Source organism: Helobdella robusta, assembly GCF_000326865.2.
Source record: "Helobdella robusta unplaced genomic scaffold HELROscaffold_27, whole genome shotgun sequence".
NCBI classification, from domain to species: domain Eukaryota; kingdom Metazoa; phylum Annelida; class Clitellata; order Rhynchobdellida; family Glossiphoniidae; genus Helobdella; species Helobdella robusta.
In genome coordinates this window covers 1,760,134-1,776,820 of record NW_008704392.1, presented here as the reverse complement: position 1 = coordinate 1,776,820, position 16,687 = coordinate 1,760,134, and the positions used below count along the sequence as shown (strand labels likewise).

Genomic DNA, 16,687 nt, shown 5'->3' with positions numbered 1-16,687 from the left:
ATATTTCGTTTGAAATCATTTAATGTCCTTTTGGTTATTAAGTGTCTAATTAAGTTATGAAATTTTAGTATGTTTTTTGGCCTTTTTTAATAAACTTTTGTCTAAAAATACAAAAAAAACTTTATGCCAGTTTTGTCCTATTCGTCTTGTTTAGAGTAGAAACACGAACGAACATACCTACATTCTTTACCTCAGCAAACATTTTCATCTGATATGTTTGTAAGTAAATATAGGTTATAAATGAATGAGTAGGAATTCATTTGATTTATTACATAAAGGTGTCGATTGATGGAGAAAGAAGAGATTGATTTCGGTAGATTAGCGTTATTTTCATTGTGAAATGAAAATGATCTGGGAATGATCGGGAAAAATATTAAAACAACTTTGCTATTGCAAGATTATTATATTGTTTGTTTATTTTTTGTTTGTTTGTGTTTATTTATTTAATATCTTAATGGTTTTGTAATGAATGTTATTTTATTAATTAAAACGTGACCAAAAAATTTTTTCTAAATAAATAATGAAATACAAAACTAGATTGATTTTCGAACCAGCAACAGTATTTTTTTCACTAACTACAATCTATCGTTAATCACGCTAATAATCTTTTTTTTTAGAAATTTTTTTGAGCCGAACTTCGTAATTTCACATTTTATAAATAATTAATACTCATTTTTAATTTCAACGTGCTAGTCAATATTCTTTGAAATAAGTATGACCGCACTGGCACGCATTAGAACTACACTGATTGTATCATTGTCTTACCTCGCCCTGGCAAGCAATGCATTACAACCGCCTACACCCATAGAGACTTTATTGCCCAACATAACCATAGCCAGTTGCTGCGTTACTGGTGACGTCCGTATTCAGATCGGAGGCGGAGCCACAATCTGTGGGCTGGAAATCACTAACGACGTCTACGACTCACGCATGCTCGCAGTAACCGTTTTAAGAGAAGATTTCCTCTATCTGCTAGCAGTAGTGAATGCTGACAAGTTCGGCGTGGACTTGGCGAGGGGTCACGTTGTCAAACTGTGGATAGTCGTCTACAAAAACAACACGGCATTAAAAGTCATAATACCTTATCGTCGGGTTGCTCCAATTAATTTAAATCGGATTTACCGCTTGCACGTGTTAGTGTGGACTCTGAATAATGTTGACGATATAATTCCACCTTATTCATTATCAGATGAATCTCTCATGGACTTACCCACTTTTCTGACTTCGCTCAGAATGTACAACGCAACCTTGAAATGCGTTCATCATTTGGATGTCGTCCACCAATTCGCAAGAACATCATCTGGAAATTTTACCTGTCCTTCTGACTCGACATTTACTAATCGACCAACCTGTATTTCTGATGAAAATTTTGAAATACTGATTGGCGAAACGGTAGTTTTTTGTGATGCTGGTAGCCTGCCTAATGTCAATGGTTTGAAAATTATGAGGAAACCTGGCGAAACAATATGTCAACAAAATCTTTGTCTGATGGTTGTAACGGAAAATAATGGAACAGAGTTCATAAGGCGCTGGGTCGCCAGTTTTAATAGGAGCGATTATTATCAATATTCAAAATATTATCCACCTACTGAGTCGGGCGATCATGTATTTTATATTCATATATTCAGCATGAAGTTAGGATATTTGAGACGCAACCCTGCAGGCAAAATATTTCACTGGAGCCTTGAAAAATTTGTCACTGAAAACGAACTATGCTCATCCGCAGTTTTTAAAACCAGTTTACAATTCAAAATATTATCGGATGAAGATTCTGTGAAGGTTAACCACACCAACTCTAGTGACTTAACTACGGAAGCCAACCAACTTACGAACCGAGCTGCAGCAAATGCATACGAAGATGAGCAAGATGAAGTTCGCCATTTCACGATGACCACAGATATGTCCGCGAACTTCACTCTGTTGGAAGACAAATTATCAAAATCTAAAAGAAAGGTGAGAAGGACGACGATATATAGAACGCCGTCTAGTGCCTGGTCCCCTGCGAGCAGATTATACATATTAACATTTTGCGTTCAGTATTTTTACTTCAGGGTTATCAATGAAATATTTTGTACTTATAGATTCCAAAGGTAAACAAATGTCTTTTGTTGTTTTTTCACGTAAAATTGAACTAGAAAAATCTGAATTTCATAATAATTTACATATTTCAAATTGAACTATAGACCATTCAGTTTTCAAATCTTTTACTCACACGAACAAATCGTAGTTGAATCAAATAGAAGGTATCAGTACAAGAAAACAAAAACCTATGCATAAATATATAGACACGAACATAAAATTCAGTTTTCGGAATTACTTCAGATAAAAGTGTTCATTCCAAAAAAAAACTAAATTAAAAACCAGAAATAATTATAAGCGATTGGATTGTACATACGCATGGAATAATAAACAAAATATTTCATCATATAGACATTAAATAAATTAGTTATGAACAGTCGAATTCATCATCTTCTTCATTATCGTCGCCATCTTCATCTTCCTCCTCCTCATCACCACCAACCTCAATATCCTTCTCATCAAACTGATTCATGTACAACTTGACTAACGTAACCCATGGTTCGAAATCGCCAACCCAATCCAGGTTTTTAAACTGTTTACTATCGTCAGTGACCATGGTGTACTCATCGGACAACTCCTTACATAGAAACTTCCTGTTAACTTCAATCGGCCCCAATTTACATGAGCCCTTTTTAACAGAACCCTCTACATCATCAGCTGTATTAGTTGAAACTTTATCACAATCATCTGAATTGGTGACACTCAATTCGGCATCTGCATTGTCAATGACGTTCCCATCATTCAACATCAGACACTTCTGCTCCCTCTCTAATAACTTATACTCGACACTATGTTCTGATTTGACGTGTTCCACAGTTAAGGTCTGGCTGAAAGATGCAAAGGAGCAGAACAGACATTGAGTCGGCGGCCAGATCGTATGATTGAAGACGTGTTGTTTGAATGCTTTTGGATCGTACGACTCGAACAAACAGAAGCCGCATCTTCTCAGCGCCCAAATTTCTCCATCGTCATTCTTTGGAAAAATTTCGATTTGAGGTAACTTATCAGTCCACACGTGTTCCACCTTCAAGTGCTTGATGAGTAAGTCTGGAGTGCTGTGCGAGAAGTGACAGAGATGGCAGTTGTAAGTAGAGACTTCCGAGTCATAAATTAGATCTTCCAGTCTGGCTTCATCTACCGACACCGAATGTTTTCGCTTCAACTGATTGTTCACCTGCCTGCAACCAAAAGATTTCCTAGCTGTGCACTGCTTGGGTTTTTTGAGGCCTATAAATGGCAAACTGTACGACGGTGGTTTTGTGTCAGAACCAACTTTGCCTGTTTCGACATCTACCCACTTGATCTGCAGTCTCGGGTGTTTCTGTATGCAATGTCTTCTCACCCTGAATCTGTTGTGCCAGTTTTTTGTCGAATGTATTGTCAATATCATAATTTAATATGATCAAACCAAAACCACATACACAAGCATTGTATAAGAAATTTTAAGCAAAGTTCAAACAAACACTAATCTATCTACACTCCATGGAGACTTTAAATATTAAATATCTTTAAACATTACAAATTTATCAAAATGTTTTGCTAGAAAACGATCGCTTACTGCTGAAAAACTCACAGAATCAAATTAAATTTCTAATATCACTTGAAAAACAAACAGCAAACGAATGTAATTCCAAAAAAAAAACTGGAGAGATTATGACACTGAAAGAAGAAAACAAATTTGAACTAACATGACGGGGTACTTCTGCTCGCAATAGTAACACTTCCACCTCCTGGGCTTGTGAGTGACCAGGTGCACTTTGAAGTTATCCCTATTCATTGATGAGTAGTCACAGAACTGACACCTGTACCAACCGTCACTGTTAGATATCAGTGGAAAGTCGATGGGAACTCCATCCAAGAACACTTCTGAAGGATTGATAGATTGAATGATTGAAGAATTGGAGAGTTGAAATATTGAACGGTTGACAAATTGATTGACTGACTGATTGAAAACTATGAATATTCATTTAATCAGATGGTATATTAATGCAATCACATCAATTGTTTTTGCAATTGTAGTTAAATTTAAAACAATATTTTAATTGAAGGCACACATGACAACTTTTAAACAAAATAATAATTTTCAAAAAAAAAAATCAAAAATTTTTCATAAAAAAAAATATAAAAATCTCACTAGAAGTAGAAGCAGCGGAGTTTGCATGCCCATCATCGCCTTCCTCGTCATCCTCACCCTCATCATTGCCATCAATCTTGTCATTAGATCGACTGACCAGCAAATTCAATCTCGAGGTACCGCCACTTCCACCATTATTATTAGCGTCGTCGATGATGTTAGTGTAATTGAATACTCGATCGCTGTGCTGTCGTCTTGTGTGCTTCCTAATTCGACTCGGATAGTGGGCCTTGTAGTCGCAGTAGGCACATTTGAGACGGTGGGGTCCGTGCTTGACCATGTGACCTCTCACTAATTTTAGGCTGATGTTAGTGTAGGAGCATTCCGGACATTTGTAGATTTTGGATCCGGATCGGAGAGGGATTGAATTGTGTTTGGAGTTATTTTGAATAACAATTGGTTGTTTTAAATTAAACTTTTGTTGTTGTGGTAGCTGAGCTTTTTGCTGTGACTGGCTACAGCTTTGTTGATTGGTGGTGCTGGAGTGATTTGTTGAGTTGTTGTTGTTGCTGACTGACTGACTGATGCGACATTCTTCCAACAGCTTCTTAATCAGCTCCTCTTTCTCTGAATTGACCTCTTCCTTGATCTTCAATTCGACGACATTATTTTTCGATGGAGAACTAGTTAGATGTTGCTTCTGGTAATGTTTACTGATCACTGGCTTCTGAGCATCCCTGAATGGACAGAGATTGCATTTGTAAGGCTTGTAATTCAGTTCCTTCATCAAATGGTGTTTCATCTCTGATTTCACCGACGTGTTGAAAGAACAGAACTTACATTTGAAGCTCATTTCACAATCTTCCATTTTAGAAAATGTATCATTCATATCTGGTTCAGTTCTATTTTCAATGAGGTTACTAGATTGATTGGCGTCATTATCAATGCTGCCATTGAAATCCTCATCGTCCTCCTCATCATCACATCCATCATCAATGGAATCATTATAGCCGCCAGTGTATTCATGAGAGGTACCTTTGCTAGCTTTAAACGAAGACTGACCATCAATCTTGTCCGAGGCATTAGAAACTTTAAACTTGTAATAACTCCTAACTATCTTCCTCTCTTGCTCGGGGTCAGTACAGTGCATGGCTATGATATCCTTCCCTGGATGCTTAGCGGCAACGTGCTTCTTTATTGGAAAACTTTTGACAGATTTCGCCTGGTCGCAGTAAGGACAGACGTAAGGATGGTAGCGTAGGTGGGACATGATGTGGTGACGCATGACGGTCATTTTGTTGGACTTGTACGTACATAGACGACACTGATAGAGGCTGTCATTCGATTTCAACAGCTGCGATGCAGATATGTTGCTGAACTTCGTGTTGGCCACGTTGTTCATTTTTATATTGGACACCTCATCAATCATCAACCTTTTTTCTTCAAAATCGTCGTCGTCGTCGTCCACTTGACTGTCGTCATGATTGTTGACGTTATCATTGTGATCCGCCTCACTGTCCTCATCACTATTAGTGCGATCATTTTCATTTAAACTCTGAATGCTATTACGATTCTTCAAACTTTGCAACTTCTCATTACATTCAGACTTGACAGCAACAAAGCTGGGAACTCTGTCTGGATGCATCTCATTCGAATGGACGAGTATATCACTCTTTGACCACCTCACAGATTGGCATATCTGACAAACGAACGTGCTTGCTCCGTATGACGTTTCACTTACGTCACCACCATCGTCATCTTCTCCGTCATCGTTGTCAGCAGCAGTGGCGCTCCCCTCCAACTCATCATCATCGTGCAGCAGGCTCGTGGCAGTATCACCTTCGTTATTATCAACGGAATCGTCATCATCTTTTGAGGGGTTTTCAGTGCCATCTTCGGCCACTACTTTCGTCGATTCAAAGTTTGACGAATCAACGTGTTTGAAGCGAACGAGGCTAGATGGATGTTTCTCTGAGCAATGACTTAGAACCCTGGCGGCCAGCATGTGCTTGTAATCGCAGTAGAAACACTGGAATATTTTGTGCGTCCGCTTGTGGGCGGCCAATGAAAGTTCGCTATCAGTAACAAATGAACAACTGTTACACTGAATTCTGGGTATCGATTTGGTCTTCAGATTATCTCTCTGGTTCTCGTCCTGACTGCCAGATTTTGGAAATGAGAATTTTTTAATATTTTTTCGAAGGAAGTGATCGTACTCGTGGAATGTTCTCTTCACAAAAATTTCTTTTCCCGGATGCTCTTCTTCTATGTGAGCTACAACTTGCTGTCGGCCCCACATGTATTGGTTGCAGTGTGGGCAACTAAACTGGCGTAAGTTCAGATGAGTTTTTATGATGTGGTACTTAGTTTTATCATTTCTTGGATCTCTGTAACCACATAAAAGACAGCGAAAATAACCAGAACTGTATCGGGGATTCTTTTGTCTTTCCATAATTTTTGCAAAGTTTTCATCGATTTCATCTTCATCCTCATTCAAATTATTGAAAGATTGAGCCCTCTTGTACCCGATGAATTCGATGTTCTTCTGCAAGTACTGGGCCTTCTCCTCCAGAGTGTCGTTCACTTCCTTCTTCTTATCGGGATGGTACTTTTCAATGTGACTGAGAACGAGTTCTGCCCGACTCAGATAAACATGGCAGTGAGGACAACTGTATGGCCTGACGTTCAAATGCGAGGACAGCAGGTGATACTTGACATCAATTTCAGTACTGCTGGCGTAGGAACATTGCTTACACTTCCAATGACATTCGTGCATCTTGGAGCTTCCTCCGTGTATTTTCAAGGGAGATGAAGACTTTATGGCATCAACGTTTATTGCTTTCTGAGGTGTTAATGAAGGAATTTTTATAGGAGATTTTGAGTCACTTTTGGTGGCAGCAGACCCATCTTCTGCCAGCTCGAGAACGGGCTGACCATTTTTGTCACAGAGAACCATTGTAACAATTCCATTTGCATCCTCAATTGGAACAATTGCATTGAACAAAGCTAGCTCATCTTTCACTGAGACATTTTTATTAGGATGAAATTTCATGCAATGCGTTTTCACGATGGCTTTACTTTTACTATTGCCAAACCCACAATGACGGCATGTGTATACTTTCTTGCGTAGGTGGACGTGCAAGACATGCAGTCGAATGTCCCTTCGATTCCACTTCGAGATGACTCCGCAGTAGTAACACTTGAACTGTCTCTTGCCACTGAATGAGTCAAAAACAGCAGGTTTGTTAATTTTTAAGGTAGGCGCAGGTGCCGTCATTTCAGTTTCGCCATCTTCTGTTGAACTATCTTTGTCAGCAGTTACTTCATCAATGTCATCATCATTGAATTCGATGGATTCGTGTTCCTCCATTTGCGATGACTCATCAATCACCATCTGACTATTCTGACTGTCATTTTCATCACTAAATTCATTCTCTCCATTGTTTCTAACCGCGTGATTGTTATCATTATTTTCATTATCAACTATGCACCTATGAAAAGCCGAGTAGTTCATTCCTGGGTGATGCGTGTCGATGTGCTTTCTAACTCTGGAGAGGTCCATCAGGGCAAAGCCACAGTGTGCACACGAGTAGGGGTAGAATTCTAAGTGAGCTGTAAGCACATGCTCTCTCAACGAGGAGGAACCATCCTGCTGGTAGCCGCATAGCTTACAGCATTGTATGTCATCGTCGAGCAAGGTTACAAATTGAGGCAACCAAAGATCTTCACTATCTTCATTGCATTTGTAAACGTACTGCTTCTTAACTCTAACCGAATCCTGTTCCGTCTCACAATCCTCTTCTTCCTGGCCAGGACGTGTTAAAACTTTAGCATTTGAATATCTACTGCTGCCATTGCTGTTGCTTTTAGCACCATCATTACAAGCGTTACCCTTCTTGTAGACATTCCTTTTCACAACCATCTCCCGTTTATTTGGATGCACGACCTTGCAGTGCCTCTTCACCTTACCCCCTTCGACAGCTCCGAACGTGCAGTAGCCACACTTGTATGGAAAGGCGGGGGCATGCTTGTAGTAATAATGTCGCTTCACTTTCGATGGGTACCTGAATTTTTATAATAAACATTTATAAATGCAAGAATAAAAATTTATACTGAAAATATGTTAGAATTAGGAATGTATGTATATGCAGGCTGTAATTTAAAAAATCTGTTCCTCCTTAAATTCCTCTGTCGTAAAAATTGTGCTATTTAAAATGTTGAAGTATTGCAAGTACAATAAATTTATCACTTCTGGATTATTGGATTATGGATGTAATTAAAAACAACCAACCTGTGGATGAAGTTGCATTCCTTGCACTGGTAATGATTGGAATTAGGAATTTTAACGCTGAAGTGTTTGTACTCGTCGGTTAAGTTAGCCCTAGTGACAAATGTGACCTCTTCCGCATCCCCCAACAGGTCAGAAGTATTTTTTTTGTCAGAGAGATAATCAAAAAGTGGATTCAATTCAGAATCCTGTTCTCCATCCTCTTCACCGTCATCATCGTTTTTATCCTTAACACCGGCATCTTCATCATCGTCGTCGTTCTCATCATCGATACTACTTTCTTCAACATTTTCGATGTCTGATTTTTCTTGTTTGACTGATTTCTCTTTACAGAATCCCTGAACTTTATGTACCTTCAAATGATTCAACAGATTGACTCGTACCCTGTTCGTGAAATCGCATCTAGGACACTTGTAGACATCAGGAAATATCATTATAGATGGCAAGTTTTGTTCAAATTCGCTGATAGACATGTGGTCGCAGTTGATGATAGATCCCGAAGCTGCATTTTTACCTGGACTCCTTCCAGCCCTCCAATCAAAATCTGATTCCATTTTGATAGGTGCCCGCCTCTCTCTCTCTGGTCTCTGGGAGATGACGGGAGTAGAGGTAACAAATGGCACTTTGGCTTTACTCTTCTTCAGAGTTGGATCATCTTCAGGACCCATGTTAATGTAAGAATTGTCGACGATCCTCGTCATCATGTAGGGCAGATCAGCATGATACTTGCCCAAGTGAAAACGAATGCAGTTGAGTCGTGGGTGAGCAAACTGACAATAGCCACACTTGTAGCCATCTGTGAGGCTCTCGTTCCTCTTATGAATGTCCATGTGCCGACGAAAATGGGTTGTTTTTGTGCATTCAAACGGACAGAGGTTGCAGTTAAAAGTAGTCGGAGTGCCTTTCTTGATGACAAACTGGGCCAAATCTGGTGGTGGATACCTTTCCAAGTACTGAAGTGACTCGGATGATTGAGTAGGAGGAGGAGAAGATGAAGAAGGAGGACAGGAACTTGGTTGAATGACGATAACAGGATGGATGGTTGGTTCATTTGGTTTCTTGCTCAACATGCCATATAATAATGGATGTTCTGCTGACTTGTTCTCTTTCTTCTCGGCCATATCACTGGATTCAGTCTTTACACATACATCTGCATTTTCATTAGATTCGTCATCATCAACATTATCACCAATGGGCGTAAGGAATAAATTTCTTGACGTTTCGTTATCAAAATCAGGAGCGTCTGGCAGAAGATTTTTGAAGTAAGATCTCAAGGCTTTCAAGTGTGAAGGCAGTTTTTGGTCTGGGTAGGTTGAGGTGAAGAATGAAGCGAGATCTTTCAAGATATGTACTGACTCTAAATGTTTGATGAAATTTGATTGCCAACGATAAGTGCCCTTGCAAATCGGACAGATGACTAAATCTTGTAAGTGTTCAATAACCTCCTGCAAAACTTCGAACCTGAAAGCTTTATCAACATGAGCCTCTGCGATGTGGTTTTCAATTGTTTCCATGTTGTTTGAAATTGTCGTACAGTAAGGACAGGTGTAATAACGAATTGTGTGTTTGCCCGTGTGGTGAGAGAGGTGAGTTTCGAATGCATCTTTGTCATCAAAGTTTGTTTTACATTGTTTACAACGAAAGAGAGTGCAGGAAGATGGATGTTCGTGGCCATCTTGCACATGCTGTTTCATGTGAATGTCTGTATTACAAGTGAATGAGCACAATGAACATTTTATTGGCAGTGTTTCTTTAACATATTCAATTTCAACTTCATCTGACTTTTCTGTTTGGTTCAGTGTCTTTATTGGCTTTGATGCCTTGCGATTTCTTGATTTAGGTGCTTCATTTGAAGAACTTCCTAGATCTAACTTTTTGCAACATTCTGACTGCAGCTTGGATTGAGATTTCACATTTACTTTTGACTCTGAATTAGTGTCCGAGTGACTTTTTTTACCTCTAACATTATTAAGTATTCTGATACAGACGTTAATCTTTTTGGGCTGATTAGGATGTTTCTCGCTTAGATGTTTCAACAGTTCTTCCCTGGTATCATGAGAAACTTGGCAGTATAAACACTTCATTAAGTTTTTAATGTGGCACGATAAATGGTCAAAATAATTATCTTGAACAAAACTGTTGAAACAGAAACAGCAAGGCAAATTGATAACATCAGCATGTTGGTTGTTGATGTGCTGTTTAAAATCATTAACGTGACTAAATGACTTTGTACAGTTTTCTACAGCACACTTGTAAACATCTGCATTCAACTTTGGGCTAGAGACCTTTGTTTGAGTACATGTGGTCGGAGATTGTGAAGGTGACACGGTGTTCATAGATTTATGATCAATTTGAGTGTTAGTTTCATTTACTGTAACTGACAGATGATCAGACTCAGTAGCGGGTGAAGATTCTTTTTTTAAGAATGTTGGAATGTCAGCTGATTCTATTCCATTGATCTGATCAGGATGTAACTTTTTCAACATTTCGCTCAATGTTTTTTTCTTTGTAGGTTTATTTTTATTCCCATTATTAGATGTTGCATCTGATGAATCTGTGAAAGTAAAATAATTTAGTAAAATTGAGAATTGAGATTAACAGAAAGTTAAATTCAGTCATTCTACATAAATGATAAATTATTTACATAAGATACATATCTTTACTTTACAAGTCTATTTTGTATTTCATAATTATAAATTTAACACTGTTAAATGTTAATCAAAGCCTATATTTAAAAAAATCTAACTTACATATTGTAACTATTATATAATAGTTAATCATTTAATAATAATGTAGTAAACAACCAATTTTTAAATTAAACTAATAAAATATTGTTACAAAAATACAAATTTCTTAATAATTTAACAATCAAATACAACATAAATAAAATAAACAGCACAAACTTGAATCTGCATCATGATTTTCTGGCATTTCCTTCTTTTCTTCCTCCTCTAAATTAGTGGCCGACATTTTTCAGATTTTTCCTGGTAAGGAGTATGAAAAGCCTAATAAGAAATTTGTATGCAAATAAAAATAAATAAACACAAATGCCTCACACACAACTTATTACTTAATTAATCAATCATACGAATTTCACTTATAAATCACTATTTTATTTAAACATTCGACAACTGATTCCGTTCCGCCATTTTACGAAAAAAACAGAAAACCTAGCAACCCTGCCTTCTAAATCTAACGGAACAAATTTCGAAGTAACCATCAAAAAAATGTGTACAATTTTAAAATCAAATTAGCGGATTTATAATTCAAAATAACATGACGACGAAATAGAATAAAAAAATTCCTGACATACCGGTCGGGTACCCCTTCAGTTCTTTATAACAATAATAATATGGTATGGACGCGTTATTGAGAGAGCAAAGTAAGAAGAGAGAATGCCGGAGTTGCCTGCCTATCTATCGAGAACCTCACTATGGTACGTACTGATCACTAATGTTCCAATATATATATATATATATATATATATATATATATATATATATTATATACATTCATTCAGCTTCATTAAATATACATAGACTCGTATCTACATATATAGATAGATATATACTTCTCTATTATACGATCTCATATATTATGTATAGGTTTATATAGACACCGCATTACATACGTTAATACTAGCAAACCGATGTTTACGATCCTTCTTGTTCTTTGTATTTTATTTGAATGAAAGTTGATGAGAGGCTGAATATTTTACAGAGGCGAACATTAATTGAAAGAAGACCTCAGTGGTTTTATCATAAATTATTAAATCTTCAATAGCAAAAAGTGAATTTTCAGAGTTCAGGCACTGGCAAACATAGTTAAAAGAACCAAGTACTACATGTTATATTATAATGGAGTGCTTGCGTGTACTTTGTTTTCGATCAAACACGAGCTTCTCACTTCTTTATGAACATGCGGACTATAATGCATATACTCTGGGCTATAGTATTTATAATTCGAACTACACTGGCATGCACACACGCATTTCGTGTTCGAGTTGTTGTTGTTGGCCGTTCTCTTATCAGCTTTTCGTAGTTCTTCTTTGTCTACATATGTGTGTGCACGTTCGTTCAATGGCCCTCAAGGCTTGCGCAAGAATACCAGTACTGCTATTGAAATGAAATGTTGAAATGATCTGCGCAGTTTGCAAGGGTATGCGTGATGTTTTGAAAGGCTTCCTTAGAAAAAAGTGGAACTATTATCATCAGTCATTAGTGCTAGCAAGTAATAAGCCATATAGCTGTTAGTTCTAACCAAGCCATCAATTATGTAATTTTCCTCGTACTTAATCGTTTCAGAGTTAGGAATGAGTTTGCGTTGACAACGAATGTACATGTAAATGAGACAAATTCTTCAACAATTCTCTTTTCTCTGCCAGAAAGTACCTACCAAAGTCAAAAATTATAGCTCGAGGTAGCGAGCAAGAAATTAACTTTTCATTTATTCATTCTCGATCCGTAAAAGCTGTGTACTCTTAACAAACAAGACGCTGAGAAGAACGAGATTGTGCATGTAGAGAAGAGTAGTAGTAGTACAGAAAACAGGCAGGCAGGCTGAGCTCACATGTACATCAGCATATAAGAACATATAGAGCAGATATCTACTATGTGGTGCGTGAGTGTATTTGCATAGAGAAATGTATGTATATGCATGTATGGGTCGGTGGTGTGTTGCAGCAGCTATCTTCAGTGATGAGTAATTCTACATTTCTAGTTTTGTGCTATGCCCGTCCGCCTGCCTGCCTGACAACGCACTTATCCACCCATGACGTTTCAGTACCTTGTGCAATTTTCATGGAATATTGATCCGTCTTCCCTGCTCTTGTTTTCGTTCGCGTGCACACAGCGTGCGCGTTCACTTGCTGTTTCGCTGGGCGTTCTCCGGTTGGCCGTGTGCCTTGATAGTTTTCAAGAGACCCCGGTTAATGTTTAATGATATAATGTTCGCTCATGAAAAAATACCTCACAAAATGCAGACCAGATTATGAATAACTTGATTTTAATCGCTCTCGAAAGGTCAAAGATTCTGACCCTAGCTCATTAAGATACCTAGATTCAATGGAATAAATTACAAGTGTTTAGGCGCACGAATTAATTGAACTGCGCAGTTAGATTTTGATAAAACATGCAGGCAGGCAGGCAGGCAGGCAGGCAGGCAGGCAGGCAGGCAGGCAGGCAGGCAGGCAGGCAGGCAGTGAATATGCATGCAGTTTGTTCGTTCGACCTCAGACTGCAGCTGTTCGCAACACAGCAAACAATGACTGTTTCAACCTTGTTTTCATGTACATGTGCGCCGCCTGCATTCTTCTTCACATGTACGAATGTACGTTGTTGCTGTTGTTAGTGACTCGGTTCTCTTTGGTCTGCCTGCTTGTTCGTCCCTCTGCCTGCCTGCTCGATAGTCTATCGCTTCGATCGCGTTATGGACTTTATTTTATTGATGGTTTGAAATAAATTTTTACCCAAAGTCTGATGTTACATTGAGCGCAGATTAATTGACTTATTTAAACTTTGTTATTAAAACGTTAAACTTAATTTAAGAACAAGATGCATCACATAAAATTATTAAATCACAAATCTTCAACAGAATAGTTAGCCTAAAAATATCTCGATATCAAAGGCCAAACTAACAAGAGAACAAACACAGAGATCCGTCCAAATAAAATCGGACTGGTTTATTTTCATACAAGTAGACACATGCAGACAAAGAGAGTGAGTGAGAGAGACAGAGGCAAGCTGGTTATTCTCAAATGTATGAGAGCACACGCGGCACAACACACAACATGGGGTGTAATTTAGCACAACACATGTGCCTGCCTGCCTAACTAGTCCTGCCTTCCTCCTTTCAAATGTTTTACTTTGTCTTTGTCGACGAACGTTGTTCTGCTGCTACATTCAACGTTCTGTATTTCATTACGTGTGTGTGTGTTTGGCAATAATTTTTGCGTAGCGTTTGTTTGTATATTTGTATAATATTTGTTTGTATGTTTGTGTGATATTTGTTTGTATGTTTGTATACTACTTGTTTGTATGTTTGTGTGATATTTGCTTGTATGGGCCTTTTAAGTTTGCTGTGTTGTTTTCATGCTAGGTACCGATGATTTGCTTGCATGTGATATTAGTTAGCGACAAACAGAAGGACCTTGGTAGTTGTGCCGAGAGCGCGTGGCGAAGGATGTCCGTCATTAGCATAAATTAACATAATTTATGTTTCTGAGATGTTAATCAAACTTTTACGATTAGTTTAATTTATTTTCGAGATTGTGTGTGTGTGTGTGTGCGTTCACTTCATCGAGGGTCATTTACAAACTTTGACCAGCATATTTAAAAATAAATCTCATGATCAATATTTGGAAATATTTCGATAAAATTTTGAAAATATTTCTATGAAATGACACTTTTAAAATACTTCTACTGATTAAAACGTTAAAAATATTTCTAAAAACTTTAATTACTTGAAAAATTTTGATCGATTAATACTTGGGAAAAAAATCGCCTAATTAAAATTCAACAAAGGCTTTTAACTAATTAATAATTTAAAAGTAATTTTATTTACAAATATCTGAAAGATATTTAAAAATTAATAAAAGTAGTTTTTTTAAATAGTATATTTGCGACACACAAATTTGATATCTTCAATGAAACTCACATACTAAGCCCACACGCACACACGCACGCTAACGAATGGAAACTGTGCTGAGGCCTTAGCAAGCTGTCTGGTTGGCAATATTTGGCCGGCCTACTTCCAATTGCTTCCAAATTTTTATTTTAAATACTGATTAATATATAATTAAATAAATATAAAAAGTAAATTTCTAGGAATTCAATAAAATAATTTAGTATAAAATCAAAACGAATAAATTAATGAATTAATTAATTAATAGAGATAAACGTTGATTAATTAATTAAATTATTACGTAAGTGTATGCATGTGAATGTGAATTTCTCTATGCATTGCATTGTGTGAAGTTTTACAATCGTCCAATGTGATTTTTAATGTACGTGTGGTGTATGTGTGCGTGTGCGCGTACCTATTTGTGTATGTGTGTGTGTGTGTGTGTGTGAAATATTTACAACTGTTTTGTGTAATATTGAAAAATTGATCAGCCTAGTTTGTAGCGAAATTCCAATAAATTCAATAAAAACAACAAAGAAACCATTGCCACGAGAACAAAAGAGCAAAGACCTCACATGCGAATATCAAATAAAGAAAAGTTCTTCCAAACTTAGGCTTGAATTTTGAATTTCAAAAATGAATAGTAATAAATGATTTTTAAAATTTTTCTATTTAAATAAATTATAATAAATAAAATGTTGACTAAAATATAAGACGAATTATTTGGTGAAATTTGCTGCATTTCAAAATTTAAAATCACTAATAGAGCATTTTACGTCCAACAAGTAGCAAGCGGCTAAACAAGCAATAAGCTAATAAGTACAATACATAGAAAGAATTACACAAGTACACATATGTAGGTATACATAATAGAATGTCCATCTTTCATTCATCCAGCAGTTTGAGGTCACGTGCAAAAAATCTCTTCTGACACTCTCACCAGCGTAATGTTGAGGCACACACACACACCAATACACACTCATAGCAATACCCAGCCAAAAACACATTCAAAATTCCACACATACTCACCTACATAGAACATTTACTCAATATACAAAGACGTACCCGCGTATAAGTACGCACAGATACACAAACGTAGATGAGATTATCAACACACACGCAGACGCACACGCACATACATACACGCACACACACGTTCGTGAATTGACATACCAACCAGCCGCCAAGCAAGCAGAGAGCCAGCCAAACATTGAGACAGGCAAGCTGGCAGATATCTTACTTAACCTTCTCTCGGCAGTTTTGCGTCCAGAGTGTATGTACATTGAACGAAGAGTACTTGAATGTGCAGGCAGAACTGTGTATGTATGTATGTATGTGTGTGTGTGCGTGTGTGTGTGTGACTCTGTGAGATTGTGTATTTGGCTGAGTGTGTGTGGCCAAATGACTTGTCAGTGCCAACAGTGTTCTTCATTGCAATCATCAAAATCTGTCGCAATGTTTCATTCACATGATAATACCGTTTTCATATCATCCTCTTGTAGCTATTCATCATCATCGTCATCGTCGTTATCATCTTCTCGTAAGTGTTCATCATCATCGTCGTCGTCGTCACCGTCATAATCATCAAGTGGTAGTATACAATTTCTGCCAATTGAATGACGAAT

The 16,687-nt window shown here is 37.4% G+C and overlaps 3 protein-coding genes across 3 annotated transcripts; 2 read left to right on the top strand and 1 right to left on the bottom strand.

Moving 5' to 3' along the window:
• Positions 1-714: 714 nt before the first annotated feature.
• On the top strand, positions 715-2,277 carry HELRODRAFT_173725 (hypothetical protein; the record flags this gene model as incomplete). Its single annotated transcript, XM_009020329.1, has 2 exons — positions 715-2,090; positions 2,184-2,277. 2 exons carry the CDS (start codon positions 715-717, stop codon positions 2,275-2,277), a joined length of 1,470 nt encoding a protein of 489 aa, XP_009018577.1.
• A 2,114-nt stretch (positions 2,278-4,391) lies between these two features.
• On the bottom strand, positions 4,392-10,183 carry HELRODRAFT_133020 (hypothetical protein; the record flags this gene model as incomplete). Its single annotated transcript, XM_009020328.1, has 4 exons — positions 4,392-4,628; positions 6,807-6,908; positions 8,073-8,180; positions 9,920-10,183. Coding segments are annotated over 4 exons (711 nt in total), but the record flags the coding sequence as incomplete, so codon positions are not given.
• A 2,394-nt stretch (positions 10,184-12,577) lies between these two features.
• On the top strand, positions 12,578-13,900 carry HELRODRAFT_173723 (hypothetical protein; the record flags this gene model as incomplete). Its single annotated transcript, XM_009020327.1, has 2 exons — positions 12,578-12,689; positions 13,578-13,900. The coding sequence occupies 2 exons, from the start codon at positions 12,578-12,580 to the stop codon at positions 13,898-13,900; spliced, it is 435 nt and encodes a 144-aa protein (XP_009018575.1).
• Positions 13,901-16,687: the final 2,787 nt, after the last annotated feature.